We start from the raw sequence: 17,121 nt of genomic DNA on the forward strand, positions 1-17,121 counted from the left end.
TTCCAATCAAGTTTATATGTTTAATAAATAACGTAAAAACTCTCGTGATCAAAACCCTTTTGTCAATTAATTTAACAAGTTTTCAATGGCGAATCGATAATAAAACATTTTATATTTTAGGCAAATACATGGAAATGATGATCAGACTTGAATCATGTTTTTAATTTTTTGCCACTTCGAAAGTCCTGTATTTATTGAAATAACTAGACATAAAGAGAAATTTAAAGGTTACATGTTAGGCAAGTATTGAGAGTGGTACCACACCTTTAACCCCAATACATTAAATTTTATCTGCGTTAGTCTTCTTGATCAGTTCGAGTCGGAAAGTCAACAATAAACAATCTATGTTATAAGGTATAGATTATTTGCAAAAATAATTAATCTATGATAATAAACAATCTACTGGCGCTATACAAGGCATGCCAAATTTTATTTCAGAATTGTAAATCATTTACAAATGGTTTTAATGCATGGAGCTTGGTTTACGATTTCACCATTATTGGTGTTAAGATTTGACATTTTAAATATACATGAAAGTTTAATATGATCTTAACTTGAAATAGAATGTTCCGTAACATAATCGAATCGACAGAAAGGATTCTGTCGATTCAGTCCGAATTCAAAGAGATACTTCGTCGCAGTTTTTACTGCATACAGTGAATTATCTCCCCAAATTTGAAGGACAACTCAAAAAAATTGTGTTAAGGAACACTTTAGGTAAATACCATAGTGACTGTTTAGATATACTTTAAAACTATAACTAAATCTAAACAACAATAATAGATTATGCTTATATCGAGCTCACGCTCTTTCATACCGTATGTAAATCATTTCCACTTCCAGAAACACCAATTTTGGGGTAGTTACGTTATCGTCTCTAAATAGCTTACAATCGATTAGAAAATTATTTTAATGCAATGGGGATAATTATATTTGCATTTTAAATATCTGTTAATTGTATTAAATAGTTTTATAATATTCAATTTTTATACACTTGCACTTTGTTAAGCCTAATTCGTTAAGCCTAGTTCGAATTTGTCTCTATATTATCCTTATTAAGCGTATGTTTGAATTACGAACTAATTTTATTTTGAGAATTAAGGTGCACCCTTAGCTAACTATTCTTATATTTTATATTGCATTGTAAATATATCTTTATAGTCTTATGTCATCTTAAACTTAGTGCTACTGAGCGGCAAAAATGGTGGCAACTGCTTTAAACTAAACGGATTGCAGTGAAATATCCACCAAGAACAGTCCTTGATGTTTGAATAGACCATGAATTATCTCTGATATCTCTTTACATTATGTTTGGTGTCAAATAGTTGCCACCAGTTTTATGATACAATACAATTTTCGAGTTGCAAAATATCTAATGCTTAAAAATTACAAGAACATTACTTACACGTTATTCATTGATTTTGTTCCATAGATAAAGTAAGAAGGACCATCAAACACACCTTCATAACTTGACACTAGAGTATCTTCATTTTCTAAAGCTTTCCTGATTGCTTTAATATTTGACGAATAGCTAATACTACCATCGGAATTTTGCTTCAGGTATTTGGAGATATTCTCATCTGATGTTTTAACGTGTGGTTTCTATAAATAATTAAAATTTCCTCACTGTGCTTTAAAGGGTCAAAGAGGAGAAAAATACATTTTCTTTAAATTTATATTTCTTTAATTAAAAGTACATTCATGTAAAATACTACCATCGGAATACTACCGATGAATTTACAGAACGGAATACTACCGATATAGAATACTGCCCTCGGAATTTTACTTCAGGTATTTGGAGTTTATCTCCTCTGATGTTTTGATGTGTGGTTTCTATAAGTAATTAAAAATTCCTCACTGTGCTCTAGAGGTCCGAAGAGAAGAAAAATACATTTTCTTCAAATTTATATTTCTTTAATGAAAAGTACATTCATGTAAAATACTACCATCGGAATACTACCGATGAATCTACGGAACGGAATACTATCGATGCAGAATACTGCCATCGGAATTTTGCTTTTGATATTTGAAATTTTCGTCGTCTGTTTTTTTTTTATTAATTGGCTTAAATTAAGTAAAGTAGTTAAAAATTCCTCACAGTACTTTAAAAGTTTGAAGGACAGAAAAATAAATTTTTTTTAAAGTTTTATTTCTTTAATTAAGAGTACATCCATCTTTTTTCTTTAATTTAAACATATCTACGAGGGTCCTACCCTCCTCCCACCACTTGCTCCATTCCCCGTGATTGCAAACTCCTACAATATAATTGTCAAAACCAAAAAAGTACGAAAAATTTCACAGGAAAATAACTTATGTTTCGAACAAATTAGAATTTCGATCAAATCTCGGGTTATAGTTTGATTTGTGCCTCGTTTATTAAAAATGGCCTTTTTCAGCTCGTCAAATTTGTATTTTTTATTTGGATTTTTTTTTGTAGCTGCTGAGTGGATTTCATTGCAATTTAAGACAAATTAAAGGATAATTAATACTCGAACTAAAAATTGAAAGTTATTATTTTATTCAACCATACTTCCTACCGTCCTTCCTATTTCATTCAATCGTACATCCCGCTCTATCCCCCGAACCATCACGGTTCGTACTTCCTGAACCGCGATGGCTCGGGGTTGGAGAGTTAATCTTCCAATGATATGAACCGGGTTCGAATCCAAGAGATGGCTGGTCGATACGAATCCGCATCCGGTTTGCACCGACCACAGTACTGGCGCGAAATATCCTCAGTGGAAGACGGACCATGGGTTTGTGTCCCTTTGTCGTAAGGCTGACCGTGGGAGGATCTCGTGGTCTCACTCTCCGTGTAACACAAATGCTGGGTATTTCCATCAAAAAATCCACCACGAAGACTGATTTCTCCCAATACTTGATCCAGAAGTTCCCTTGTCTTCTGGATTGGGTTCAAAAACACAAGGCTACGGAGTTGACAATTAGTTATCGTAAAACTGAATTCTCGGGTCTACTGTTCAACGACGGTTATAAAATAAAATGAAACCCTGCCGATTGAATTCTGAAATAAGAAATCTAAATGCATATTTGTTTTACGGCCCCTGCAAGGTTCAGGTTGACGAAATGTAACAGGTATCGATTAAAAAATTGTTAACCGTTAGCCACTTTTTTCCTCGAAAATGCATCTCATTTGAATTTTAGAAGTAGTTTTTTTTAATAAAAATGGAATTATAATGAATATTTTATAACATATCAAAAATTACTTTATCTCACGATTGTTTCTGAAAAGTTTTTCTTACTTTGGAAATGAAATTTACAATATATTTTAAGAAATACATGAAAAGAAATGTCTTACATTAATCAACAATGCCTATATGCAGTTTTCTTAAACGTTTATGAAAAAAGTGTTCACTGCTATATCCTGTATATGCTAAAACTGAACATTGACTAGTTGTAAAATTTCCTAATTTTGTCCTATACGGAACTGCTATAGTGTCGAAGATATTGCCAGCAATGTATGTTATGACTCTCACGAAAATCTTCCTTCCAGACATATTTGAGCTTTGAAAAGAGCCAGCAAAAAGGTGCAAAACATGCTTGTACGTTTCTCAGAAATATGGACAACCAACACAATCTTTCAACACAGATATAAAACAATCTTGTACAGCAAAACTGTTTAGTTTACTATAAGTTAGTTTTTAAAGGGGAAATGTTAATTCCTTTTTGAATGGTAATTCCTTTTTAAAAAACAAAAACTTCACTATAATCATAAATAAAGAGTTGTAAAAGTCTTCAAAAAATCAGGCTAATATAATCATTAATTAAAAAGCAGCAAAAAAAAAACAGCATCGGTCGCCATAGCAACGCATGCATTGACGAAGTATGCGCACTGTTTACTATTACTCTTGAAAACAGTTAAAAAGTGTGATGACATCCAAATAAAGGCCTGTTTACACGGTCCAAGTTCTTGAATCCAAGAAATTGGAGGGATTTCTCTGTCCAAGAAATTGGATGATTCGTCAACACTATCCAAGTTCCTGAATGTCACTGATTCGTAGAAAGAAAAACTTGCGCATGCGCATTGTTCATATTCAGCATTATAAAATAATACTTACATACGTTTAAAATTAATAAATAAATTCAAATGAAATCATAATAACACAAATAAACCGCAACAGATCAATTTATTTGAACTAAAATATATGAAAACAGACAACAAAATAACATAATTTGCTGCCTGCTTGTTGACGTCACAAAACCTAAGACGCTGATTGGTTAAGTGAGAAAAAACTTGGATGGAAAGTGGAACATGTTCTACTAACGTCCAAGTAGTCGGACCAAGTACTTGCATGCTTGTTTACACAATCCAAGCTCAAAGCAAAACAAGTTTCCATCCACATCAATCAATCTCTGTCCAAGAAGTTGGATCAACTTATAAAGCCTTAACAGGCCTTAAGGTGCGCAAGCAATCAAACCCAAAATAAGCACCCATTTTGCCAATGGGTAATAAGCAATGAAATATCACAGTTCCACAGTTAAATCAACGGGAAAAAATGCATCCCCGACGAAATTTTGCTACATCTATACTACCATATAGTTAATCGTTGAATACGCAGCCAGATGGTTATCAGTTCAATTCAGCTTTATAAGTTGTATTTAATAATAATAACTTACTGTTTCATCTGGAACTCGTTCATACACAAACTCACTGAAGAACTTCACGGCCTCTTGTTTTGTAGAAACTTTAGGCATGTTCAAGATAGCTTGTTCGTGTAATGAAAATGCCAACCTTATGAAATTAAAAGTATCTTTATGTACTAAAACACCAACATCTTCGATAATTATTTTATCAACTTTCGCCGGCTGAAAAAAAATAATATTGTCAGTTGAAATCTGTGGGAGTCACAAGAAGTTAAAGGGATTTGTAAAAGAAATTTTGATATCAATCTGAAATTTTTAAATTTTGAAGAATTAGGATGTATGTTAAATTATGAAATAAACCTTGTATGTTTATCTATTAATTCGATTATGTGTAGTGTCTTATTATTATGTAGTTTAGAAAATAAAAAAAGTAGTAACACAAGCTATTCATTATTACAGGGTTGTCACAGGTGACTAAATTGCGACTATTTGCAACTATTTTCGACCTGAGGCAACTATGGCAACTCTTTTTAGCCTGAAAAGGCTAAAAAAGCAACTATTTTCTGGAAAGGGAGACTTTTCTGTCCTCCTAGCAATTTTTTTGTAACATAAATTGAGTTGACAATCTGCGGCCCGTGGTAGCTTCTGAACATAATGAATTTTTTTTCTTAAAAAATAAAAAAATATTCAATTAAAAATTTTAGTCATCACTTTTTAATGCTCTCAATTTGCACAGATTCCATTATGAATCTATTTGTTTCTCAATCGACTTTTCAACAGTTATTGCTACGAAATTCTGCATGATTTTAAAGAACCTAATTTTTAATACGATATTATGATGCGTGAATTTCGAATTTTAGTAATCACTTTTCAATATATGTAGTACATAAATATTTGCTAAATCAATTATTGATAAAAGGGAAAACTTTTTGGAAAGAGTATGTTTTTTTTAACACAAAATGTTTTTCTAAATTAATTCTAGCATTTAATTTTCTGCAAATATACTAATTTTTTTTACACAAAAATTTAGTGCTAGAACACTACTGTTTATTTAAAAATTATCATATTGACTATCAACTTGACTTAATGGATCATGTTCTTTTTGATCTTTTTGTTCTTATTTAATCAACTATTTTCATAATTTTAGGCCACTATTTTCATGCTTTAAGCTTAAACAACTATTTTGTTCATTTTTTCTGTGGCAACTCTGTTATTAGGACTTATGTTGCAGAAATAAGATCATTCTGTGTTAATCGTAATATATTAATAATATAAATATCGGATCGGAAATCACAATGCTTTTTTAAAAGCTGAAAAGATAAGCAGCACATCCATATGAATAAGCAAATTTGTCCAACCTTTATTTTCACATAGGTATTTTTTATTAATGGACAATAATATTTATTAATGGACAATACAAAGTCATACAGTGGCGAGAACAAAAATAAACAAATAAATAGCCGTACTGGAAAATAACTTTAAATTATAGATACAAACATATATTTGGAAAATCAATACCTTTATTACTTTAACTAATTTTATGTTGATGACAAACAAAAAACAAAACAAAAAACAATATGAACATGTGGGAAAATGAGGAAATACTGTTTTTCATAAATATATGGGTGATTCTTCGGAAACATGACAATTCAGAACAAAAAATTTCTTCAAGTTCTTCAAAATGATCTTTATTTTTTTGTGTATTTATTTAGTTGCATTTATTATTATCTTACAGACAGCAGTGTTGTTTATTGACTTTTGCTCAAGAAAAATAAAATAAAATAGAAATTCACCAAATTTTGAATGCCAGTAAAATGACATATTAGCCTAGAATTTAAGGAAACAGTCATTTTAAGCTAATAGTAAGTAACTCAACTTAAGACTTTGCGTTAGATGAACCATGAATTGCTTAAATTAACTCTCTTATCCACTGTAGAAGGAATCAAAAATGCTTTTGTTGCTGATATGTACAGAATAAAATTGTGTATAATAATCAATCATTAAATTAAAAAAAAATGATTTATTACATTCAAACATATTACAATCTTACATAAACTTGGAACTAAGTTATTATTTGCTTTCTCTCTTAACATTATACTGTTTAAAAAAAAGTTCTGGTAACTGGTATTCATAAGCCAGGAAAATGACAATTTGCCATCATATAGCATTTAACTTTAATTTAAAATTCCGGCCAAAGATGATTACATTCCACAGAAAACAACAGGATTTCTTGAAATAACTCAAGTAAATCTATGTAGTTTATGTTATTAATGATTTCAAGAAGACAGGAAAATGACAACATAAAAACCTACTCACCTTGTAAAATTTTTTGAAATAGGTTTTGAACCAGAAAGTTGGTTTTTTATTCATGCAATAAAACATGTTCAGATAGGATGGTATTCTAATCTATCTATTAACATATGATATTGATTGCTGGCTCTACCTATTTTGGTTATAAATCGCTAAATAAAAGTAGCCTGGAAAATGACAGATTTTCTTGTGATAAACAAATTATTGACAAAAATAAATATTTTCAACAATGGTTTTGTAAATAATACCCTCTGCATATATTCTAAAAATGCTTACAACGATTGAGATAAAAAAATTAGATATTGAGAAATTTATGGGAAGTTTTGAAGCTAGTTATTATTGGAAACATTTTTTATGACATACCAGGAAAATGGCAGTTTGAAGTTCAATTAAATTTTTTAAATATACAAAACAGCCAATGCTAGTACAAGGTAATTTTAAAATACTAACAGCAATGCTAGTTATTAAAACTTTTAAAAAAAAGTTCTTTTAGTAGTATAGTATTAGATCTTGGAGCAAGAGACTGNCCAAGAGATGGCTGGTCGATACGAATCCGCATCCGGCTTGCACCGACCACAGTACTGGCGTGAAATATCCTCAGTGGAAGACGGATCATGAGTTTGTGTCCCTTTGTCGTAAGGCTAACCGTGGGAGGATCTCGTGGTCTCACTCTCCGTGTAACACAAATGCTGGTTAGCTCCATCAAAAAATTCACCACGAAGGCTGATTTCTCCCAATACTTGATCCAGGAGTTCCCTTGTCTTCTGGATTGGGTTCAAAAACACAAAGCTACGGAGTTGACAATTAGTTATCGTAAAACTAAATTCTTGGGTCTACTGTTCAACGACGGTTATAAAATAAAATGAAACCTTGCCGATTGAATTCTGAAATAAGAAATCTAAATGCATATTTGTTTTATGGCCCCTGCAAGCTTCAGGATGACGAAATGTAACAGGTATCGATTAAAAAATTGTTAACCGTTAGCCACTTTTTTCCTCGAAAATGCATCTCATTTGAATTTTAGAAGTAGTTTAATTTTTAATAAAAATGGAATTATAAGGAATATTTTATAACATACCGAAAATTACTTTATCTCACGATTGTTTCTGAAAAGTTTTTCTTACTTTAGAAATGAAATTTATAATATATTTTAAGAAATACATGAAAAGAAATGTCTTACATTAATCAACAATGCCTATATGCAGTTTTCTTAAACGTTTATGAAAGAAGTGTTCACTGCTATATCCTGTATATTCTAAAACTGAACATTGACTAGTTGTAAAATTTCCTAATTTTGTCCTATACGGAACTGCTATAGCGTCGAAAATATTGTCAGCAATATATGTTATGACTCTCACGAAAATTTTCCTTCCAGACATATTTGAGCTTTGAAAAGAGCCAGCAAAATGATGCAAAACATGCTTGTATATTTCTCAGAAATATGGACAACCAACACAATTCAACACAGATATAAAAAAATTTTGTAAAGCAAAACTGTTTAGTTTTCTATAAGTTAGTTTTTTAAGGGGAAATGTTTAAATTCTTTTTTGAATGTTAATTCCTTTTCAAAAAACAAAAAACAAAATTTTACACATTAGAAAAATGGCCGTTGTCCCAGGTTTTGTCCTTATACATTTGACTCGATTAACTTCACTATAATCATAAATAAAGAGTTGTAAAAGTCTATAAAAAATCATGCTAATATAATCATTAATTAAAAAGCAGCACCAAAAAACAGCAGCGGTCACCATAGCAACGCATGCAATGACGAAGTATACTCAATGTTTACTATTACTCTTGAGCACAGTTGAAAAGTGTGATGACGTCCAAATAAGGTGCGCAAGCCATCAAACCCAAAATAAACACCCATTTTGCCAATGGGTAATAAGCAATGAAATATCACAGTTGCACAGTGAAATCAACGGGAAAAAATGCATCCCCGCCGAAATTTTGCTACATTTGTACTACCATATAGTTAATCGTTGAATACGCGGCCAGCTGGTTATCAGTTCAATTCAGCTTTATAAGTTTAATGTAATAATAATAACTTACTGTTTCATCTGGAACTCGTTCATACACAAACTCACTGAAGAACTTCACGGCCTCTTGTTTTGTAGAAACTTTAGGCATGTTCAAGATAGCTTGTTCGTGTAATGAAAATGCCAACCTTATGAAGTTAAAAGTATCTTTATGTACTAAAATACCAACATCTTCGATAATTATTTTATCAACTTTCGCCGGCTGAAAAAAAATTAATATTGTCAGTTGAAATCTGTGGGAGTCACAAAAAGTCACAAACTTTGATATCAATCTGAAATTTTTAAATTTTGAAGAATTAGGATGTATGCTAAATTATGAAATAAACCTTGTATGTTTAACTATTAATTCGATTATGTGCAGTGTCCTATTATTATGTAGTTTCGAAAATAAAAAAAGTAATAACACAAGCTCTTCATTATTACAGGGTTGTCAGAGGTGACTAAAATGCAACTATTTGCAACTATTTTCGACCTGAGACAACTATGGCAACCTTTTTTAACCTTAAACGGCTGAAAAAGCAACTATTTTCAGGAAAGGGAGACTTTTCTGTTCTCCTAGCGATGTTTTTTTTAAACATGAATTGGGTTGACAACCTGCGACCCGTGGTAGCTTCTGAACAAAATGATTTTTTTTCTTAAGAAATAAAAAAAAACTCAATTTAAATTTGAGTCATCACTTTTTAATGCTCTCAATTTGCACAGATTCCATTATGAATCTATTTTGTTTCTCAATCGCCTTTTCAACAAAACACAAAATTATTTTTCTGAATTAATTCTGGTATTTAGTTTTCTGCAAATATAAAAAAAAAATTTTACATAAAAATTTAGTGCTAGAGCACTAATGTTTATTTAAAAATTATCATATTGATCATCAACTTGACTTAATGGATCATGGTATATTACAATGAAGTCATTTAATAAAATTTTAGTTATATTATGGAAAAATTTTTGTTCTTATTAAGGCAACTATTTTCATAATTTTAGGCGACTATTTTCATGCTTTAAGCTAAAGCAACTATTTTGTTCATTTTTTTCTGTGGCAACCCTGTTATTAGGACTTATGTTGCAGAAATAAGATCATTCTGTGTTAATCATAATATATTAATAATATAAATATTGGATCGGAGATCACAATGCTTTCGTAAAAGCTAAAAAGATAAGTAGCACATCCATATGAATAAGCAAATTTGTCCAACCTTTATTTTCACATAGGTATTTTTTATTAATGGACAATATTATATATTAATGGACAGTAAAAAGTCATACAGTGGCGAGAACAAAAATAAACAAATAAATAGCCGTACAGGAAAAAAACTTTAAATTAGATATACAAACGTATTTGTAGAAAATCCATACCTTTATTACTTTAACTAATTTTATGCTGATGACAAAAAAAACGATATGAACATGTGAGAAAATGAGGAAATATTGTTTTTCATAAATATATGGGTGATTCTTCGGAAACATTACAGTTCGGAACAAAAACTTCCTTCAAATTTAAAGTCTTCAAAATAATCTAAATTTTTTTGTGTAAATATTTAGTTGCATTTATTATTATCTTACAAACAGCAGTTTAGTTTATTGACTTTTGCTCAAAAAAAAATAAAATAAAAGGGAAATTCACCAAATTTTAAATGCCAGTAAAATGACATATTAGCCTAGAATTTAAGGAAACAGTCATTTTAAGCTAATAGTAAATAGCTCAACTTAAGACTTTGCGTTAGATGAACCATGAATTGCTTAAATTAATTCTCTTATTCACTGTAGAAGGAATGAAAAATGTTTTTGTTGCTGATATGTACAGAATAAAATTGTGTGTAATAATCAATCATTAAATTTTAAAAAAATGATTTATTACATTCAAACATATTACAATCTTACATAAACTTGGTATTGGGTTATTATTTGCTTTCTCTCTTAACATTATACTGTTTAAAAACAATTCTGGTAAATGGTATTCATGAGCCAGGAAAATGGCAATTTGCCATTATATAGCATTTAACTTTACTTTAATTTAATATTTCGGTCTAAGATGTTTACATTCCGCAGAAAACAACAGGATTTCTTGAAATAACTCAAGTAAATCTATGTAGTTTATGTTATCAATGATTTCAAGAAGACAGGAAAATGACAACATAAAAACCTACTCACCTTGTAAAATTTTTTGAGATGGATTTTGAACCTGAAAATTGGTTTTTTATTCATGCAATAAGACATGTTCAGATAGGAGGGTATTCTAATCTATCTATTAAAATAAGAGATTGATTGCTGGCTCTATCAATTTTGGTTAGAAATCACTAAATAAAAGTAGCCAGGAAAATGACAGATTTTCTTGTGATAAACAAATTATTGACAGAAAAAATTATTTTCAACAAAGTTTTTGTAAATAATACCCTCTGTATATATTCTAGAAATGCTTGCAACGATTGAGATAAAAAAAAATTAGATATTGAGAAATTTATTGGAAGTTTTGAAACTAGTTATTATTGGAAATATTGTTTGTGACATACCAGGAAAAGGGCATTTTGAAATTCAGTTAAATTTTTTAAATATACAAAACAGTCAATGCTAGTACAAGGTAATTTTAAAATACTAACAGCAATACTATTTATTAAAACTTTTTAAAAAAAAGTTATTTTAGTAGTATAGTATTAGATCTTGGAACAAGAGACTGTCAATTGTCATATTTCTTGAGAATCACCCATATATCATATTAATGATTTAAATACGGATTGTTTATGATAAAACTGTTATATAGTAGAATATATAGGTGCATGGTTGAAGTCCTAGTTGGAGTAACTCTCCTTCGGCGAAATCCAACCGTTCTTGTAGCGTCGCTTGTTTCACAGTCTAATTTAAATAACTCGTGAGATTGTCCAATGAGAGTTACATTTTTTTTAACAGTCAATTATTGAATTAGCCAAAATAAATGCTGCACATTTTTTTGTTCTTTCGGTAACTGAGGATCCGGAGCTACCCTTTAACTTCCAGAAGAATGGAACGATTGACTGTATTTCCTTTTTGTTGCCCTTTTCATTAGAATCGGTGATGCATTACTTCAAGACTTTACAAGAGAAACTTCGAATGATCTCAGCAATGTTATGTGTATGGACTAATATACTTAAGAACAATCCACAATTAAGTACCTTACAACACTTTTCTAAAAGTTTCTCCTAGCCTAACATGTAACTGCTGCTCCGTCTTGCAACTCTTAAAGAAAATGGTTATTTGATACATTCGATTTGAATAGCTGACCTTCTAAAGTTATAATTTAGCGTCTTGTGATATTTTTGTTTATTTCTGTACTATTATACCTATAATGAACGATGATTATGTTTATAGTTTGAATGAATGAAATACTTCTCCACCTGTGATTAATTCTAAAGTCGTGTTTTCTCTTGCTTCATTCGAATAAAAATTCGTATTAATATTAATTTATAGTAAAAAGTTGAAGAATTTGCTTGTGTATGTGTCTCCCTTATAACTCTAGATCTATTTGTTCCATCGTCCTTGAATTTAGACAGTGGGTAAATGAGGAAAATTCAGTCTCCGATTCTAAAAATCGCTTAAAACTTTCAATTCGATCGTTCAGCCCAGGGCTCGCCCAAGTTTTCATGGTTTCTCGCCCAGGAACAATGTTTTCATCGGTTACATTAGGACCCATAATCCTCATAGAACAATCCCTGACGTCTGTAAGCTACTTGAACATAGTTGCAGACCAGGTTCACCTATTCATGGCAACAGTTTTTCCTGCGGGGGATGGTGTTTACCAACAGGATAATGCACCATGCCGTAAGGGTCGAATCGTCGGGGAACATTCCAGCGACTTTCAAGTCATGTCTTGGCCCCCAAATTCACCTGACCTTAATCCAATAGAGCATTTGTGGTCCTACATGGAAAACCAAATTTGTGCTACCACGCTACCCCCTTACAATGTGAGGGAATTGCAGGACCAGTTGGTAAGCGCTTGATATCAGATACCTCAGACTACCTATCAGCACCTTGTGGAATCAATGCAACGGCAAGTGCCAGCAGTTTTGAGGGCTAAGGTGGTCCTACTTGTTATTAGCTGGGTGTTTATAATGTAATGGCTCTTCGGTGTATATATATATATGAATGATAGTTTTGTTAGTTTTGTAGTGGGCAATACTTACTATTTTTAAAGCTGTCTTCATGGTTGTTATCCCTCCCATACTATGCCCAACAATTGTGACTTTCTCAGCTGCTATTTGTTCTATAAAATGTACGAGATCCACTGCATTTAAATCAAAATTGAATTCCTCGCTCCAGTCACTGTCGCCATGGTTTCTGGCATCTACTGCATATACCTGTAAATTTCAACACACTATCAGTTCATTTCACAATTAAATACAATAAAATTGCTTGAATATTAACTTTAATTTTTTTAGAAGTGTTCTGATGCACGTAGTGTTCTGTAAGTCTTGAATTTGTGTTCCGCCCTTGGGTAAATTTAAATAAGAAAACCAAATGGCAAATTAATGATGGCATTTAAATAAGAAAACAAAATGGCACTCCAAAACATTTCACCTCAAAATAAGAACTCAAAGGCAGATAGCGATATAAAATAAGAACCTTTTACTCTGAGTTTTACGAATCTTTTTCTAAGTGTACTGCACACTTAAAAGGGATAGAATAACAACTATTACAACGGCTGTTCCATTGTCAGCATAAAAAAGTATCAGGGGGATTCTCTTTCGAGGTGGAGTGTCGTTCAAATGGTACGATATTGTTTAAGTTAAGAGTGTATAGAATCTACAAGATACAATGCAATCTACGGGATACAATCCCAACAATATACCATGTTCTTCAGCGACGGTGAGCTGCAAAAATAACTATTGGATGATCAATTTATTTCTTACATTATGTATAGAATTAAAAATATTGGAATTAAAAAAACTCATTTTTATTAATCTTCGGCTATTTGTTAATTGTTTCTTTAGAAGCTTGGATATTTTTGCAGATGTTTAAGAAAATAAACTTAAAGCAAAAATCTAATTCTCTTCGCAGAACCTAATGTAAATTATGCATAAAATTAAAATATTGTAATTTCTTTCTATTATAAATAAATATTGATTAATAAGCAAACTTTAAAGCTTTTCTTACAATGAAGTATTTCCTTTCGGTTTGTTTGTTTAACTTAGTTCCCAATCAATAAATAAACTTAGTTCCCAAGTATACCAGTTATATTTCTGTTTTTTCAGACTTGGTTTTTGGCACGTCTTAATTAACACCTTCTCAATTGGTAACGACACTAAAGTTATGCTATACCATGTATGGTAATAATTCTATGCTAACAGCTATGGCAACAATGCCGTAAATGTATGCAATGCAAGCGTCATTTAACTTTACATTCAACTTTACCCCATGTTTTATAAATGATTTATGACGTCAATTATGCAGTCATAAATCATCACCTCAAAATTATATATTTTGAGGTGATGATTTACCTTTGGTGACGAGGATTTATGACGTTCAATTCTGTGTTTGCGTCTATCAATGTCCAACTCTGAAGCCTTGAATTTTTAACCCAACGAAGAAGGAAAGGGAACTCCTGGCTCAATTGTTAGGACAAACTTGCCGTTATATTTTGATGGAACTTTCGACGTTACATTGAGAGGAAAAACTTCCAAGGCTAGAACGATGGTAAGGGTATTCAAACTCATGGTCAGTCTACTACTTAAGATATTTTACTTCAGCACGGTTGTCGGTGCGAGTCAGGAGCAGATTAAAACTGGCCGTCATCAACTAGCCGCAGCTGGGTTTCGAATCTGGGACACCTCACTGGGGGGCGCATGCTCTATCTCCTGAGCCACAGCGGCTCTGTGGGTTTTAGTTGTGAGAATATAAGATTACTAAACAAAAATGTGTAATATTTTTTTTTCCAATGAGCTGCACAATCGGTCTTGCCGATGAGCAGACCTAGTGCGTTCTCCAGAGGTGGCATTCACTCTTTCAGGACCACCACAATGGGTGAGATACCGTTGGTCATGTTAATTTGGACGTCTAGTTTCTGCCACACTGGATGGCAGCACCGAGACTCTATTTGGATGCCAAAGTGAACTAGGAATTTAATTTTGCCCGAAATGCAAAATGTGCAATATTGATCCATCAATTCCAATCTTCCTCTCTTTGAAATTTAAATTGTCACCTTTCATTTCAAAGTTTAGAAAGGTGAAAATGTGTGATTCAACGATGTTTACGATGATGTTGGTAGTATATTTCATTTCGTTTTTTCAAGTGAATTCTGATTACTGATGTTTAAAGGTAAAATTTCCTTGCCAGGTATGCCTATACTAGTAGGTACTTTTATTTATATCGCAGTAGAGCTTCACTGTGGACTAGTGGTGACGATCTGAGAAATATCCCTGGTGTTGATCCGAAGTCATGCCATCACAATTTTTATAGGGGGTTACACTCACAAAGGGGATGGCTCCCTCGTTTTGGTAGTTCGACGACCTGAGTCGAGTACTTTACGGTAGAACAGTTTAACGAGGAATGATACCCCGCAAACTTCGGTCCCTACGCAGACTGATCAAAGCGGTCATCCGCCCGTTTACTGACCGCAGCCAGTGATGTTTGACTTCGCTTTTCAACTGGGAACCGTATCTTTACGATCAGACCCCTGCAGGACATTTTCTATACTGGCGCATTTTCTATTTTAAGTTGTCGGAAGTTCTTGACCCCGAAAGATTAAAAAAGAAATTATCGAAACTTCTAAAGAATGATAAAAAGTTGAACATATTAAAAAAAAAAATTTACAAAATGTGTGGCAACTTCGAAATGTTTTTAAAAATATTTTGTTGTTAGAAAGGTAATATTTTATTTCCAATTTTTTAATTCCGAAATCAATTATATATTTTGTCTGCTGTATTTATTTCCAAGGAATAGGCCGATATGCGTAAGTTACTTTTCATCATCAGTATATGGTTAGCACCATCCACCCTTATACATGAATGCAGTTGGATTTAAAGGCTTCTCTTCACGCTTGTTGCTTTGCAATCCTGCTTCCGAACATACATTAATTTCAATGATTGAATATGCAATTTCATATTTCAAAATGATAACAAACAGTGGTGGACACCATATTGAGCACTTTTCCTAAGCTTGATTTTCTGCAACAACAAAAAAATATGCTTTCTAAGTTTTCAAACATTTAACATACCCTTCTATTAGTGGCTTCAGCTACTTTTTGTGGAATATCATTCCAGTGTTCTTTACAGCCTGCTAAACCATGCAAAAATATTATGGGATTATTCCTATCGACATCCTGGCTAGCTTCAAATACTTTGAAAGCTAATCTAACCGGCTTGCAGCTAGAAAAAAAGCAATGTTAACTTTGAAACGTATTTTCTTTCAATCTATATTAATAAAACAGAATGTTAATATTCACGAATTACACGAATCAGGTAGAAACAGTTGAAAATTAAAAACGTTGCTGGATATAATATATACTTACAATTCGTCTACCTATATAAATTAAGCAAAATGTTTAGCTGTATGTGCACAGTGGGTAAAATAAAAAACCCGAAGTAACTTATGATCTCATAATCGGATCTTCACGCTCCAGGACTTAATCTTAAAAGTTCAAGGGGATGACTTTAAATTTTCTAATTAATTAGTGTAGACGATATTTTTAGTTACGAAATGAGATACAAAGAAGTACTTCCTCTGAAGAAACATACCTTCTTATCTAAGGATTTGGATTTTTGGTGCATAAATCTGGGAAATACTGTCTCTATAGTTTGGTCAGGAGAGCACTCCAAAGTTTAAATTGTAAGGTATACAATTTTTGCATCATTTTAAAGAATGCAATTTTTAATGTCAAAACACAAAATTTGAAGGAAATCGGTCGAATTTTTTCTGAGAAATTGAATTTTGAAAACGCTGTATTTTTAAAATTCGATTTCTCAGGGATTATTGGAGAGATTTTGAACATATTTTGTATTTTATCATGTAAAAATACATTCTTTAAAATGATGTGAAAAATTATGTGTATTAAAGTATTTAATATCACATTTAATTTAGCATTATTGTCGTTAATAATAATTTTACGATTGCTTAAGGCATTCGAAATACTCAATAGTAATATTATTTTTTTCACCATGAATGATTATAAAAATATTAGGTGGTTACTAATTATTTTCGAAAA

At 31.6% G+C, this 17,121-nt stretch overlaps 1 protein-coding gene across 2 annotated transcripts; it reads right to left on the reverse strand.

The window, feature by feature from the left end:
- Positions 1-1,292: 1,292 nt before the first annotated feature.
- LOC107436927 (uncharacterized) lies at positions 1,293-16,322 on the reverse strand. Of its 2 annotated transcripts, XM_071178123.1 has the most exons (4): positions 16,135-16,322; positions 13,106-13,279; positions 4,636-4,824; positions 1,293-1,602 (listed from the first exon to the last, which is right to left on the reverse strand). In XM_071178123.1, exons 2-4 carry the CDS (start codon positions 13,142-13,144, stop codon positions 1,402-1,404), a joined length of 429 nt encoding a protein of 142 aa, XP_071034224.1. In that variant the 5' UTR covers positions 13,145-13,279; positions 16,135-16,322; the 3' UTR covers positions 1,293-1,401. The 2 variants fall into 2 exon arrangements, 1 of the variants encoding a protein (XP_071034224.1); XR_011636279.1 differs by lacking the exons at positions 1,293-1,602; positions 4,636-4,824 and adding an exon at positions 8,970-9,153.
- Positions 16,323-17,121: the final 799 nt, after the last annotated feature.

The sequence above is a fragment of the Parasteatoda tepidariorum genome, chromosome 2 (assembly GCF_043381705.1).
Source record: "Parasteatoda tepidariorum isolate YZ-2023 chromosome 2, CAS_Ptep_4.0, whole genome shotgun sequence".
In the NCBI taxonomy this organism is placed as follows: Eukaryota; Metazoa; Arthropoda; class Arachnida; order Araneae; family Theridiidae; genus Parasteatoda; species Parasteatoda tepidariorum.

What these genes read in the sequence shown, in the direction of transcription:
- LOC107436927 (XM_071178123.1), bottom strand. Translation starts at nt 13,144, where the DNA reads ATGGGAGGGATAACAACCATGAAGACAGCTTTAAAAATA. An exon ending in TGAAGACAGCTTTAAAAATA is followed by an intron (nt 4,825 to 13,105) that starts GTAAGTATTGCC and finishes ATTTTTTTTCAG; the next exon opens with CCGGCGAAAGTTGATAAAAT. An exon ending in AACGAGTTCCAGATGAAACA is followed by an intron (nt 1,603 to 4,635) that starts GTAAGTTATTAT and finishes AATTATTTATAG; the next exon opens with AAACCACACGTTAAAACATC.